Source organism: Epinephelus fuscoguttatus, linkage group LG4 (assembly GCF_011397635.1).
Source record: "Epinephelus fuscoguttatus linkage group LG4, E.fuscoguttatus.final_Chr_v1".
Taxonomy (NCBI): Eukaryota; Metazoa; Chordata; class Actinopteri; order Perciformes; family Serranidae; genus Epinephelus; species Epinephelus fuscoguttatus.
Genome location: NC_064755.1, coordinates 43760754 through 43776142, shown reverse-complemented (window position 1 = coordinate 43776142; position 15389 = coordinate 43760754). Strand labels below are relative to the sequence as shown.

The window sequence follows — 15389 nt, the reverse complement described above, 5'->3', positions numbered from 1 at the left end:
TATGGATTTTTACTAAACTTGGTAGATATGTAGAACAGGACGCCTCAAGGTGACTGGAGAAATTTAACTCTAATTGGCAACTGGGTGGCGCTATAACAACAGAAAAATGCTTCAAAATGGCTAAAATGCGACCGATCGCTGTGGCTCCCCCTGTGGACCAATGTTGGTGTTGTTTTCTAATGTTTGGTATGACTAAGTCATGGTATGGTATGCTGTACATAATCATGGAAACTGTCAGTGTGTCATTCTGTCAGTCAGTCATTCTGTCTGTCCCACGTTTTTCTACTCACTGACGTGGTCAATCTATGTGAAACTGCACATAGGCATTGAAGATTGGCATAGGTAGAAGGTGACAGAGCTACCAATGGGTATGGACTAGTACAAATATATTTCTTAAAAAAACAACAAAAACAGTGATGAGATATATTGTTGAAATCTGTAGTGGTTTTTATTAAAATATAATCTACTCTCATTTGGTTTTCAAAATAAATCTGTATAATATTCTCCATGGCATACAGTAATTATGAAACTAGGCTTTTATCTAAATTTATGAATATTATAAAATTGCAAGTCATAAAATATTTTCAGTATCACATTACGCCTAGACCCTAAATTAACTGTGCGGGAAAAAATCCACAAAAAAAGTTCCACAATTAAAATCATTTATTACATGTGTATTAATGGTAATAATAATTAATAAAAATAATAAATGTCTGCTGTGGGTGATGAGCCGTCCAGTCAGCTGGAATGTAAACAAAGGAAACTCTTTTGAATGCTCTTAAATCTCCTGCAGTCTCTCTTCAGCAGTAATGTGCTGTGCAGACTTAATGTGGAGTACAAAAACAAGACAGAAGAATTATGCAAACCGTCCATGTAAACCATAAACAGAACAGATCCCAACTTTTAATCATCATTACTTGAGGGAAACAGGCTTTACTGCAAACACACACTGAACATAAACTGCTCATCAAACCAAAGTAAAACAAAACCAACACATTTATGTTTGTTAAAAAAATAAAATCATGTGCAACAGTATCAGTGTTAGCCTGTAACTTTGTCTCCTGTCAATCAAGATCTATACAATTTCACTGCATGCTAACAAGAGCTATCTGCTAACACAAACCCTTGTTAAAAAAAACCAATAGATTGACAACCCCTTGTTGTTGACATCACCTGGTGCCCTGAAGACCAGCAAACAGCCAACAGCAGATGGCGGCATCACGTCCTGCTCCCTGCTGCTGCTGTCTTAATTCCACACTACATAAATAATATCTGAGAGGGGGGGGATCTGTCAATAATAATTTGAATAAATTAGTTACAACTCAAAACCTACTTTTAAAGTCCAGTGTGTAGGATTCAGGGGCATCTGTTGGCAGAAATGGACCATAGGTGCAAAATCACCTAAACCTCAGAATGAGCCCTTAATATCTACATACGGAGCGGCTCCTCTTCCACTGAGCCCACCATGTTGTTTCTACTGTAGCCAACAATGCTTTAGAACAAAGCTCTAGAATGGGCCATTCGCATTTTCTCCTGTTGTTTTCCTCCAGCCTTGGCACATGTGAGAAGTGTCAGTTGTGCAACCAGATGCCACTAAATCCTACACACCTTTTAGATTACTGTGTAGTCTGGAAACGAGGCACAGCCACTCATTTGTGTTGGGCGCTTCTCCCACCTGAGCTCTGTTTAGGCTCCACCTTCTCTTTGCCCATATTAGGACTTCCTGGCTGCAGGGTCAAACATGGTGCTGGGCTGAAAAGCCACAAACTCCAGGCATATTTTTTTGTTTAATAGACCCCAGCATGTTGGGTATGACCAGGCTCACCACCTTTTCCCCTGCTGAGCTGGCCGGCGCCCCCGTTGGTCAGTTCAACAATACAACAAAATGTTTCCCGTCTACTTCCTGTGTGTTTTCTCACTTTGGTGCAGAATAAAAAGTCTTTTCCCGTGCAGGAGAGCCACAGAGATGATTTATCAAATATGAGTCTGCAGTCTCAGCTCCTGGCTGATCTTTGTTTTCCTGTCAGCGTTGGATCCTTGAGACCATGTAGTAGAGCAGGAAGAAGACCAGGACCAGGCCCACAGAGACGTAGCAGAGGATGCGGCGGTTGTCTCTGCCTGATCGGACCATGGTGGAGAAACGCTTCACGCTGCCGCTCAGCAGGCCCGTCGCACTCAAGAAGTTTGAGTCCTGAAAAGAAAAGGACAAGAGAGGGAGAGAAGATTGTGACGGAACTTTTATTAAACCGGCCCTTAAACATCCTCCATTCACATATTTAAATCTACATTTAAATCCAGAGGAGTGATGTGAAGGTCATCAACACCAACAGACTGTTTAATGCCACTCACTTGTCCATCTCACAGAACAGATTCACTTCTAATTTATTAAATGTAACCCTCCACACAAAAAAACATGTCACTTCTCCTTCTAACAGTCTCTCAGTGAGAGTGAACCTGGAAGCTAGAAACTTTTTTGGCGCCAGGCGAGCAGCTCCACTGGAACGAATCTTGGCTTCCGGTATCTAGTTATCATTCAAATCTACGTTTCAGTCCAGTGCACTTCCTGGGGGCATACTTTGCTAAGATAAAACAACGATCATTTGGTCTCCACTTACTAACTACTAGGGATGGGTCACGATTTTCGAATTTCGAATAGTTGTTTTATTTTTGAAAAATCGATTTTTTAATGCGACTATTACTATTCGCCGTCTTATTTCCCCCCTTTATTTGACATGCAATTCTGCTCCTAACCGCACAAGGGCAGTATAGGATTGCTACAGCGGTGTGAGATGGGCTACCAGCTAGTTTGATGCTCTTCTACAAACAGGACAAACATGCAGAGACTACTACTCCGTGAGGAATGTCCGCAGTCATTCGGGCTTTCATAGTTGAGCACACTTCCGCGTTGTAGTTTCCTGTAAAAATGTCTGTGAAAAATCCCCGCGATGTGAAAAATACATGTCGAGCAGTCACTGGTGCGCTGAGCTTCGCGCGCACAGAGCTTGCAGACGTCCGCTTTGAGTCCGCGCAGACCTCCGTGGAGTCCGTTCCGTGTATGTTCCGCCCGAGTATGTTCAGGCATTTAATGATGAATGGATCTCTGTGTGCATGGCTCCGTGGGGGGGGGGATTATTCGAAAAATTGTCGAATAGTTGCCACGATTTTCGAATACTGTTTTTGCTTGTGCTGCCCATCCCTACTACTACATCTACCAAGAGGCTTTAAAAGCGTAGTGATGGCTCAGAATCATGGGATATGTAGTTGGATGAAAATAAATCAGCTTTTCACAAAGACAGGTTGAAGAAATCCTCTGAGAGAAACAACAAATGGTACTTTTTTTTAAATTTTATGTTGAGGCATTCACTCACATTCAGCTACACGAAAAAATATTTACATTTACCTTATTGTCATGCATCATATGTTGATTCTTTAAATCAAGTTTAGAGGTCTACAGTTATAAAATGCACTGAATATGACTGAACTCAGTATCTTCCTCTGCCAGCTTTTAGGACAGGAAATTAAGGAAATTCCTCATTTCATCTTGAACCTTACGGCAAGATGATTCTGTTGGTTGTATTTATTCTAGGTTTGTTTTTCTGGTTCTTGTTTGTTTGTTTGTTTTCCTTTCTCTTAAGGCTGTTTATGTTTCCTTGTGTGTTGTGTGCATGTGGATATTTTTTGTGCTGCTTGTTTGTTATTTGCTTGTTTTGTGTAATAACGCCAGGTTTTTGGGGGGTTTGTAGTGCATTTGTGTCGGGAAAGGCTCTTAAAATGCCTTTCAGGCTTCCTTCCTCTCCTGCACTGAAATGAATCTTTTTTCTAGTATGCATTTTGTTTATTTTTTATCTTTTAGTGCAAATAAACTGAACCTCCCGTTCACGTCCTACTGGTAGGAGGCCCCGGGGCAGACCCAGAACACGCTGCAGGGGTCATATATCTTGTCTGGCCTGGGGATGCCTCAGGGTCCCCCAGAGGGAGCTGAAAAGTGTCACTGGGGAGAGGGACGTCTGGAGTACGTTGTTCAGCCTGCTGCCCCCTCGACCCGGCTTCAGATAAGCATTTGAAAATGGATGGATGGATAAAATAAACTGAAGATTGAAATGGACACCTACGAGCCAAACAAGCTCTTTCCAGGGACATGGCGTGTAAATATACATATAAATTAACATATATGCACACATACACACAAACATGGACTCACCATGCCATCCAGATACTCGTTCTGATCATCAGCCTCTCTGTCGATTTCATATGCCAGCTGTCAGATTCAGAGACAGGACAGATGACACAGTTAAAATAAAAGACACATCTTACACATTTTATCCTTTCTAGAAAATGAATGAGCAATAACATCAGATTAATCTTTATATTATCACAGGGTCAGACTACGGGACAGAGGAGAGGACATAGAGCAGATTGTGAGGAAGGAAAATAATGTGTATATATGGAACAGTATTCATTGTTTAATTGTTTGTTGTGACTCACAGATTTCAGTCTGGAGACTTTGGTGGCCAGGTTCTCAGCCAGCCGTTTGTTTTCAGTATCCAGCATGTCATCCACAGAGCCATGACCTGGAGGCACACAAACACACAGGATCAGAAATGAATCAGTGGTTGCCGTAGATATAATTCTGTGTCAAGTCTTAAGTAGGTTCTATTGTTACATTCTCGCTATTCACTTACAAATAAACTGATAGGCCGACAAATAAGTGAAGCCTGCCTGAGCCCCCTGTAACATGTCAGTCAGTTAGTAAACCTGAAACACTTTATTTTTACCGTCCCCATAGTTTCCTAATCGTCTCCTAAAAGGGACTGAGATGTAAGTGCAGTACGTTAGTAAGGTTCCTAGAAATTAAATGTGTAATCTGGTACTGTTCATGGGTAAAATGGAAGATCATACTTTCAGTTTTTCCAATTAGTAAGAATTCAACTTGTTTTTAATCATCTGGTAATAAACAGCTGCTAATGAAGTCTACATAAATATTTAGCTGCTGTATTATTTCTTTGTTCTGTCTAAGGAAACTGTAAAAGTTTCATAGTTTCCCTTGTTCTGTCTTAATAAATCAAAAAAGGCCTGTCTGTAGTTTTTAAAGTGCTGGGGAGGGACTTTAAATGGCTGCACTCTGTGTTTATTTTATCACCAATTTTCACCATTTATCATGGCAAGAATCTGTAAAAACAGAAATTATGGTTGGATCTTTAAATTTCCGACAGTCCTTGAACACATTATGTGGGATCAACACTTCCATTCAGGGTAAAAACAAAACTAAACATGTCCAAATCAAACCTTGTTTCATCAAAACCTGTTTTATCTTTATGTCACATTAAACATTTTGCCAAAAATAAACCGTTTGCACAGAGTAACCAGCAGACACGACAAGAGTGAAAAACTGAGGCTTTTTTCAACTCCAGCATTTTGTCTTTAACTTTCAAACATCAACCAGTCAGTTTTTAAAATTCATTCATTTTCTGTAACCACTTATCCTATTGGGGGTCACAAGGTGCTGGAGCCTATCCCAGCTGACACTGGGTGAGAGGCAGGGTTCACCCTGGACAGGTCACCAGACTATCACAGGGCTGACACATAGAGACAGACAGACTGTGGGAGGAAGCTGGAGCACCTGGAGGAAACCAGCAAACTCCACACAGAGGGGCAACCCACCCCAGGTCGCCGCCATCATGATGCCAGTTTTTAAAATCTATCAATAATTTATGGTGGAGGGAGTATCGTGCATTTTTCACCCAGATCACTCAGGATGGCTCCAAGAAAAATATTTATAGCTTTGGATAGGATAAAAAAACAGTTTAAAACAGTCCCTAAATCATTTATTTAAAACTGCATCACTTGTCAAAGGTGTGTAGTTGGTAGCGCATGACCCGCCCTACTCTCCCTCTGATTGGCTACTACTTGTTGTATCTTTGGTTGGATTGGTTAGATTCAGGTATTACAGTTTAAGAACGTCAAGGTAAGCCAATCAGAGGAGGAGTAGGGCAACATAGGGCGGGTCTTGCCTTCCACCATCAAGTATAAAATAATGTGCATAACGGTTTTTCCTTACTTACAAATGAAGAAGAAGATGATATATAGTCAAAGGTAAGAATATTCATAGCTTTGAGTATGTTTTTAAATTAATTTAAGCGTAGTTAAGAAAGATAATCTGTCAATCCGCTGAAAAGGGCGCCACCTAACGTTCATGACCTCTTACATCTGTGAGTTAACGTTGGCTAACATAGCAAACCTTAGCTAACAACAGCTGAACATTACTTTTAATGGCGGTCGACATGTAGAAAAGCTAAGTTAAATCTTATGACAGCCATAGGCCACTTAATTACTTATGTTTTCCAACTGACGAAAAATAATTAAATAAGTGACTGAAATTTAACCAGATAAATTTCTCCTGCGCTAAAGTTAGGCTGACGTTAGCTGCAGTCCACATAATGACCGTTTATTAGCGTTAGCCAACGTTAGCAAGGTTCAATTCAACTTCTAACTCCAGCTCAGCCGTTAGCACAAAACGGTGGGTGGGTGGGTCAGTGCTCAAGTGTCGTGGCTGTGGATGGGGAGCAGCTTAACGTATTTTAGACTCCTAAAAAAGACCACAGTAAAGTGAAGGCATTAATTTACCGTTTACTGAAGCCCTTAACAGTTATATCGCCATCTTTAAAGCCACCAGACTCAGCTGACAGAAACATTAATTTTAGCTCACAATGTAGGGGAGCAGCAGATATTAGGCACTGAAAGTCATTAAACAGCCTTGAATTTGTGAGGTCTTAACTGCCACAAAAATGTCATATAATTTAATTTATCCATATTTTATTTTATTTTATCAAAAGTGAGTCAAACTCCACATTTATGATGCTACAAATCGTTAAACCTACATCTGAACCCCATTCTGTCTTTCTACTTTATTTTGCACTCACCTGTTAACAAAATATATACAAGTCTAACTCACTTTATTTGCATGGGACTACATATACTGCTTAAATAAGAGAAAGATGATGTGTCCAAACATCAGTCTAAAATTTGAGATCGTCTTAACGTCTTAAAATGCATTCACTTTAGATGCCTGTAGACACAATGATTTTAACGCTAAAAACATACAGACCAAAATTAGAATTTTCAGATCTTGAATACAAACACTACTGGAAAGCTACCGAATGATATAAAAAACTAAAATAAAACAAAACAGAGCTGGACTTTAAATCGATTAAACAGTCTGTCTACTGAGTATTTGATGGATACATTGATTAATATATCTTTACAATATAATAACGATGCACTAACGTTAACTCCGCAAATGAACCTAACATAGAGTCCGTTCACACCAACTGACAGCTTTCTACCAAACGGTCGGACACCTGTTGAGTTAAAGCCACTTAACGTTTGCGTTAACTAACATTAATATATATAATTACGTTAACTTAAAGCACTCCCTACCTAGCGACAGTTACACTTTCTCTTGCTGGCCTGTGCCATTGCTGACTGATGTATGACATGACACCACTTATCACTCTTGTGTCGGAGTGTAAATAAGTATGTTAAGAACCCGGACTACTGTGTCCTGCTAACGTGATTACCATGTCATAACAGGACTACCGTGTCCTGTTAGGTTGACTAGAAGAAGTGGTCACAGGACATGGTAGACCATGTTTTTCCTGTTGTTGGCATTAAGCGAACATACACAAGAATTAACTTCTTAACTGCGCGCGCATATCAGGGACGAATTAATCATCCTGACTCCCTCTTGCGCAGAGATAATGGTAGAGTATCACGGGCTGAGCAAGCCTTTCCGTTCATGGTGGTCAGGACCTGTGTGATGTTGAAACAGATAAACAAACAGCTAAACTCTTCAGCTAGTTAGCCTGTTAGCTAAGATCCACTGTTAGCCTCCAAGTGAAGTAACTACAGATGTAAACACTGAACACACAGCTGATCTGATGTTTCGTTTAGGTTATACACTCGATCACACAGCTGTTATATCAGCCCTGACCTGCTCAGGACGGTTAATGGCTAAATATTCAGAAGTGAGTACGTGTCAAAAAACATTACCTCTATTCCAGTCCGCCATGTTGCCGAGTGACGTCACGATCAGCTGTGTTTGATAGATGCATGTGACGGCCACTCCGGGCCACTCCCCCTGAGAAGATCACAGCTTGCTTCTTCTTCTTCTTCTGCTTCTTCTTCTTCTTTATTGGCATTACTGCCGCCTACTGGTGAGGAGTGTGGATCGTTCGTGATTCTATCTTAAATGTACTAACTCTGACAACAAGGGAAAAAAATCTTAATATAAAGAAAATGTAGGCAAATGAATAAAATGATGCTATATTCTCTCTCAAACAGATTTGTCTCCTAAGACACTGTGACAATGCTTGATAACATGTCGGTGAAGATTCTCAGTCATCCAGGTCATGGTAATCGTAAGTGCTATATCGTAGGCAACTGGATTTGCTTGCGTTTCTCTCACTCAAACTTTTTTGTAAAATATCTCTTAAATCAAAACTTAATTTTTTTAAGGTCCTCTATATGTTCCCTTCTCTCAACCTCATATTTTCCACAGTAAAGTATAACATGTTCTAAGGTTTCCTCCTGGTCACAAGAGTCACAGTTTCCTGAGTTATGTTTCTTTATTTTAAATAGTGTGCTGTTAAGTCCTGGATGACCAAATTGTAGTCTTGATATTATAGTTTCCTCTCTGCAGGAGCTCACCGTCCTTCTCATCACACCTACATTTCTTTTATTCTATAAAACCATCTGTCTGTTCTTTCTTCTTCCCACTACTTTTGCCACCTTTCTTTTAACTTGTGCTTAATTTTGGTCTTCATTTCTGTTTCATTTAAAGCAGGCATGTCCAAAGTCTGGCTCAGGGGCCAGTTGTGGCCCACAGACCAATTTTAATCGGCCCTTGGCTTGACTTTCAAAATATACCATATGTAGCCCTTTACAAAACAATAGTTTTACAAGCAAGATCACTTTGTATTTTTACACTTCACCTCACAATGATAGGACTATCATACAGATTGTAGACAGAGTAATAGTAATAGTTCATTTAAAGATAAAAATGGTTGCATTTGTCTCACTTTTTTTGTTTTAAACCCATTTGATGGGAGAATCAGTTTGCCCCCCCAGGTATTTTCACATTGTGTTATCTGGCCGCCAAAAAAGTTTGGACACCCCTAACTTAAAGGGACTGGTATGTCGATATGATTAATGATCTGAGACTCATGAGATACGATAGTATTCACTGTCAGAGTGGAAAACAACCAAATAAATGAAATGAAAAAATAATTCAAACACACATCAAATTGCACTGACATCTTTGATTTTATATCGCCAAGAAGGGGTGTGGCTTGACATTTTTCCCTAAGTGACCATATGTGCCAGTCTAGACTGTTGGCACATGCAGCTAGTTGGCGGCATGAATGTCTAACAGGTGAGTAAAGTTAGCAAGCAGTATCAGTTTGTATTTCTGAAAATGCCTGGGAAGTGCATGTGTAATAATGTATGGCTGTGACGCTATATTAGGCTTAAAAAATGTGGTAGGATATTATGGAAAAGTTTTTGAAATTCATTGGTAACAATGTGGGAACTCTGTTAATCACTTTGTTATGGACTAACAGTATACTGTGGTAAATAGAAGGTTTTCCTCCAACAATAAAACACAGAAGATTAGAGATTGTCCTAAATTCAAGGTGTGCTGTGTGTAGTGTGTTGACTATGGGTGACCACTGGGTGGAAGCACACACACATACACACTTGCCCAGTGCTCAGTAAAACAATTCACCCAGAATGAACTTATCAAGCAAGTTTATCTCACAGACTTTAATCTTCTTATGAGATAAATTGATTTATTTAAGACAGTCTCTTAAGTTGTAACATGCAGTGAAGTGTGTACTAGATTAAAATGTGTATTAGAAATTTGTATCAATTATGGTTTTGTGGCTGCATGAATCAGAGCTCTGATAGACTGGTGACTGAGGAACGCGTGGCTGTTCCCTCGCTGATCCGCCCAATCCTTGAACTACTTTGACAGAATGAGTTTTAGAGTGTGGGGTCAAAGGTCATGCTAGCTCAGTGTGAAAACACTATCATGCAAATGTGAAACAGTGATATCACCCCATGTGTGTGTTCAGTTAATCCTCCTGTGTCTCTATGTGCTGTAATCCACCGGTGTGTGTGTGTGTCACGTGTGTATGTGCCACCTGACGTCAGCCAGCATCACTGCTGCTCACAGGGCGGGGGGGAAGGGACGTGTGCGTGAGTTTTGTGTGCGAGTCTGTTAGAAACCAAAACAATGGTAGTTCAGAACGCCTGGTAGTTTTGCAAGGATCATGTTTTGTTTTGTTTTTGTCGTCCAACATGGAAGTTAAAATCACCCTGGTTCCCTCAACAAAAAGCCAACTGGATTTTAACATTGGATTTTGGATTATTGGAGGACATAAGCTCTGTGTCAAACAAAAGTTTACGATCCCTGTACGTTTTGTTCAGCGAGATAATCTTCACAAAGGAACTTCACTTTTATTCATTTTGAAGTGTAAATGCAGTCACCAGAAGTAAAAAGCTAACGTTAGACTATAAACAGACTACACCAAGGTCGTATGGCGTCACCGTCACCACCTCAACAAGGCTGTAAAACCGTTATGGCACGTTAACGTTTAATGTCCCCCCATCAACCTCTGTAGTCTCATTTAGACACTTGTTGGCAACTGCCTTTATATTTTGTGTATGCATATTGGGGATGATAACGATCACTCAACAATCCATTGATTGGTTGTTAAAAATTTGATCAAATGTGTGAAATTTAATCAATCTATCGATAGGCTATGCTTGGGCGAGGCAATGTATCAATATTATATCAATATCATAAACATGAGACTAGATATCTTCTCTGGTTTTGAGTTTTGTAATATTAGTGTCAAGGTATTTGGTAAAAAAAACACTGTGGCATTTGATTTTCTCCATATCGCAGTGCTGTTAGAGTTTATGCAATATGTTGCTGTCAGCTTTGATTGAGGAAAAAGCACATTTGGTATTGTTTGATATAAGCAACGTTAATCACAATCAATTTATGAATTGAATGTTAATGTTACCAACAATGGATTAAGTAAAGTGCTTACAATTTGCAACCCTAATACATATATTAGGGGTGTAAGAAAATATCACTACACTTGAGCATCGGGTATTATGTTTTGTGATCCTGAATCAATTAGCGAAAATGCTAACTGATTTTTAATTCATAAGTTACATGCAGATATTCATGGCATTAGTTCATTTTGCATTGTGTTTAAACCCCCAGTCACTAGACCCATCTATCTTGAGACATTTGAGTCTTTCACTTCTACGTAATAACATATTGCTAGCTAGTGTTAACACAATGAACACTGGGCTCTGAAACAGGCAGAGTAATAAAGGACACACCGCTAGCATTGACAGTTTTCCTGACATTAGATTATGCTAGCCTGTTTCAGTTCTTTTATCACAGTTAACTGGTTGCTAGGGCGTTTTCTGGTTGTTGCTTCCTGACACTTGTCTTCAGTTTTACGTCTTCTGCTCTGTTTAGTGTATTTCTCTCTGCAGGTGAAGCTGCTGCAGGTTTAGATGTGGTGTGTGTATAGACATGTGTGTAGACCTGACCTGTGTAGACCCAATCTATAACTTTGTGCAGACCTGGTGTGTGTAGATCGGGTTTGTGTAGACCCAGTCTGTGATTCTGTGCAGACCTGGTGTGTCTCTCAGCAGGAGGAGCTGCAGCAGATTTAGATGTGGTGTGTGTAGACGTGTATGTAGACCTGCTCTGTGTAGACCCAGTCTGTGACTTTGTGCAGACCTGGTGTGTGTAGACATTGTGTGTTGTGCTCAGCAGGAGGAGCTGCAGCAGCAGCAGTCTTTCTGGCTCTCACTGAAGCCACAGATTGTCTAATTAGATTAAGCGAGGCTTTCCTCAGATAATCAGTTAGCCAGCTCCTGTTTTTTCCTCCGATGGAGCGCTGCTTGTGGCTGTGAGCTTGCTGAAGGTCAAATTGAATTTTTGAACAACAGGCTGGTTTTGGAAATAAACTGTGGTCTAGGAGCAGGTCTGCAGACTGAGGCTGAGGAGCAGTGGCTGGGTTATGGGCTGTTTCTGGAGCTGTGAGTGTGACGCTGCTCAGAGTAATCAGACTGCCACTAATACCTGCTGCTGCTAACAGGAGGCGATGGGGGAAGTTTCTGTAAGTAAAGCCTTTCTTCTCCTCAGTGATACAGTAATGTTATATCAGGCTGGCTTTGAAAAGTGTTTATGTCAAAAAGCCTGAGTGTGTTTTCTTCATGTGGAAGGTTGAGTCTGTTTTTTTATGCAGCTATTGTTTATATATTATGTACTGCTGTGATTACTCATTCATTATTAACTGATCCAAAGAGAATTCTATAAAAATCTAAATGATCCTGTTGCAGCTTCTCTAATGTGAAGATTTACAGCCCTTCAGTGTTTCCTGTTGTAAAACGAATCTGTTTGTGTTTTTGGACTGTTAACTGGAATAACTAATGAAGCTCTAGTTGTGTAAGCAGCAAAGCTCTATCCACCAGTTTGACCAGATAACTTGTCTCTCAGCTCGTTCACCTCCCAGTAGTTCTTTTCCTCCTCTCCTTCCTGAAACAGGCTGCTTCTCTCTTGCTCAGATTAAGCCTCGGCTGACTGATTGACACAGATTACAGTTGAAGGCACAGAGGTCAAAACCTGTGAGGAACAAATATAAAGGCTTTCAGTTCACACACCAGCAGGCACAATACTCTACACCACACATAGATATTCATCCATCATGTTCAAAGTGAATCAACAATGAAGATGTACTGATCTTTTTCTTTTTTGATTGAGTGACCTCTCAGTTAACAAAAAAAACGTAACCACTAGTTATGGTGAGAACTGAATTTGTTCAGGAGATTTGAAAACTGAACAAGCTCTGAACATTGTTTAAATATTTTTCATCCTCCTGCTGACCCACACAGAGACTTTAAAATGAATATTTTCTGTCATTAAGTTTCTTCTCACCTTAAATACTCCTGACTGACTCCTGCTGTTGCCCTTGAGAAAAGTAATGTGCTTAGAGCTAAAATTGGTTGTCAGGCTAGAAAGGATAAAACAAGGAATTCTGAAATAGTTTTCATATTAATTATTTATATTACTAATTGTGTTTTCAATCAAATATTTTTATATGATGATGGTACATGATGAGGTCCAAAATAAACACCCGCCAAGCGCCAAATGCGGGAAGATTTTCTGTTTGGTGCGTAAATCTCAGGAGGCTGGCTTCCACACTGGCAGGTAAATGTTTGTACCAAAATAGTCACGTGATAAAAAAAACTATGCGGAGTCTCTACAACATGTTGGTGTCATTTATGGTCGCACTGTTTCTGTCCTCCTTTGTCTTATGTGTCAGAGATGAGTTTGACTCTCACAGTGACAAGCACTTCATGGTGCATTCAGGAGCCCCTCGTGAACTCTGAAATCTATATTACTTTGTACAGCAAATAGTGTGGACACCAACCATGGTGCATTCATGATCACCTTGTAAACTCAGTAATCTAGACTCGACTGGCCAGAAGGGTTGTTTAAAATGGGAGGGTTTTTTTTTTATTTTTAATTGTTTTACTTTGTTGAAATACATCTGTCAACACTTTCTTTTTCTGTCCCAACAGCATTAGATGCTAAAATCAAAACAATATTCCATTCATTTCTACATAGACAAACTTTGAACATTTTAAAGTTGTTTTACTGCAGCATTTTAAATAATTAGATACTAAAGTCATGCCCAATATACAGACATGTTGACCAGTAAAATATGCATGTTTGAAATAAACTTTACTAAACTATCGCTTGCCACCGGTTTGCTGCTTGCTACTGTTATCTTGGACGATAGAAAACATGCTTGGCTGGTGTATTTTTACATCTACTAGTCCCCCAAAGGAGTCAAAAAGTTAATTTCGGACAGTACTGTGATATTAAAATTGACAGTAATCACACCATGTACATGTACAATGCCTATCTACATTATTGAAAAAAAAAATGCAACTGGATTGAGAATCTCAAATTTATTATAGTTATTTTCAAAAGGGACACCTTTACACAAACTGGCATTTTAAAAAAAAAAAATGGTTTCAAGTTATAGTAATAAAATGTTTGTTTAACCAAAATAACACCTCTGTTTTCATTCCTTTAGTCATTTTAACTTATAATAAGAATAATTCTGTAATGCTGTGATACCGTGAAGCTGCAGCCCTATTTCGGCCACTGGCACACACTTCAAAACCTCCACAATCTGAGGAATTTAATTCTAGAAGAGAAATTTGTTGACATCATATTTCTTGCTAGGAAAAAGTCACATTAAATATGTCAAGACATAAGAAATATCAGTCATTTAAAACCAGAAGCAATACCAAGCACATGACCTTGGTGTCCTGTGCCCATCCCTAACTGTCCAGTCGCACCCTTTAGGTGGTGATATTTCTACCTTGTTCCCAAAGTGTTTGTTTTCCTGTGGAACTTCTGAAATAACCTGATCTATCTGTCCCCCACAGTCACACAGTCCCTGTCAGGCCAGATCTGCACCTCAGGCCGACCACTGAGTCTGTGTTTTTTGGGAGGCCTCTGTCGAGAGCCAGAGGAAGGAGACATGGCCAACAACTCTTTTCGTGGGTCCAAACATGGCCGACGTGGCGAGGCCAACCACGAGGCAGAGTTCAGCTGCTCATTGCAGGAGCTGCGCTCACTCATGGAGTTACGAGGAGCAGAAGCAGTAACTAAGATCAAGGACAGTTATGGAGATGTTAACGGACTGTGTGCCAGACTGAGATCGTCACCGGTTGAAGGTAAATATGTTGGGAAACTCTGCTTCTGTGTTCAGTTTGTGTTCGCACTGATGCCATCTCTAAAACAACAGGGCTGACTGCCAGCTGGAGCATCACAACACCAGACATGTGAAAGTAAAACTAAACTTAAGTTCAACCACAGGCAGTGTGATGCTCCACTGTGAATACAGTTTGGTGTTTTCAGTCAGAGCCACGTTGGTATGTAATGATGTTTTAGGCCCCTTTACTGGTGACTCACCATTAAACCAGTGGAGGACATATTAGATTTTGTCTGGCTCGAGGGAGCGTTGACTGTATGATGGTCAAAGTCAAGTATGACCTGCAGCCTCTGTTGATCCTGCTCTGCACTCTGTCAGCTTCAGGACAATATGAGACAACCAGCATGTTCCGGTCTCTAAATACAGCATTAAATTAAGAGTCGCAGCAGCGAGGTCAGGATGATTTATCTTGTTGTTTCTGAGGCCGTTTTAGTGAAGTGACTGAAAGGGTTTTTGAAGATGTTGTCAGAAAGAAAGTCCTTTTACACTTTGTTGGTTGTTTGTTCACCA

The 15389-nt window shown here is 40.1% G+C and overlaps 2 protein-coding genes across 2 annotated transcripts in view; one reads left to right on the top strand and one right to left on the bottom strand.

The window, feature by feature from the left end:
* Nucleotides 1–645: 645 nt before the first annotated feature.
* Nucleotides 646–8080, bottom strand: bet1l (Bet1 golgi vesicular membrane trafficking protein-like). Its single transcript, XM_049573082.1, has 4 exons — nucleotides 8050–8080; nucleotides 4486–4571; nucleotides 4202–4258; nucleotides 646–2191 (listed from the first exon to the last, which is right to left on the bottom strand). Exons 1-4 carry the CDS (start codon nucleotides 8066–8068, stop codon nucleotides 2024–2026), a joined length of 330 nt encoding a protein of 109 aa, XP_049429039.1. The 5' UTR covers nucleotides 8069–8080; the 3' UTR covers nucleotides 646–2023.
* The window catches only part of LOC125886737 (plasma membrane calcium-transporting ATPase 1-like), a 49402-nt gene continuing 38607 nt past the window's right edge, over nucleotides 4595–15389 (top strand). The window contains exons 1-2 of the mRNA XM_049573029.1: nucleotides 4595–6093; nucleotides 14551–14841. Coding sequence (XP_049428986.1) covers nucleotides 14646–14841 — 196 coding nt within the window. The 5' untranslated portion in view covers nucleotides 4595–6093; nucleotides 14551–14645. The remainder of the gene's footprint in view (nucleotides 6094–14550; nucleotides 14842–15389) is intronic.

Bases quoted from the DNA above. Each gene is read 5' to 3' on its own strand.
- bet1l (XM_049573082.1), bottom strand. The intron at 4,259-4,485 runs GTGAGTCACAAC...TGAATCTGACAG, and splicing joins AAGTCTCCAGACTGAAATCT to CTGGCATATGAAATCGACAG. The intron at 2,192-4,201 runs GTGAGTCCATGT...TTTTCTTTTCAG, and splicing joins ACGAGTATCTGGATGGCATG to GACTCAAACTTCTTGAGTGC.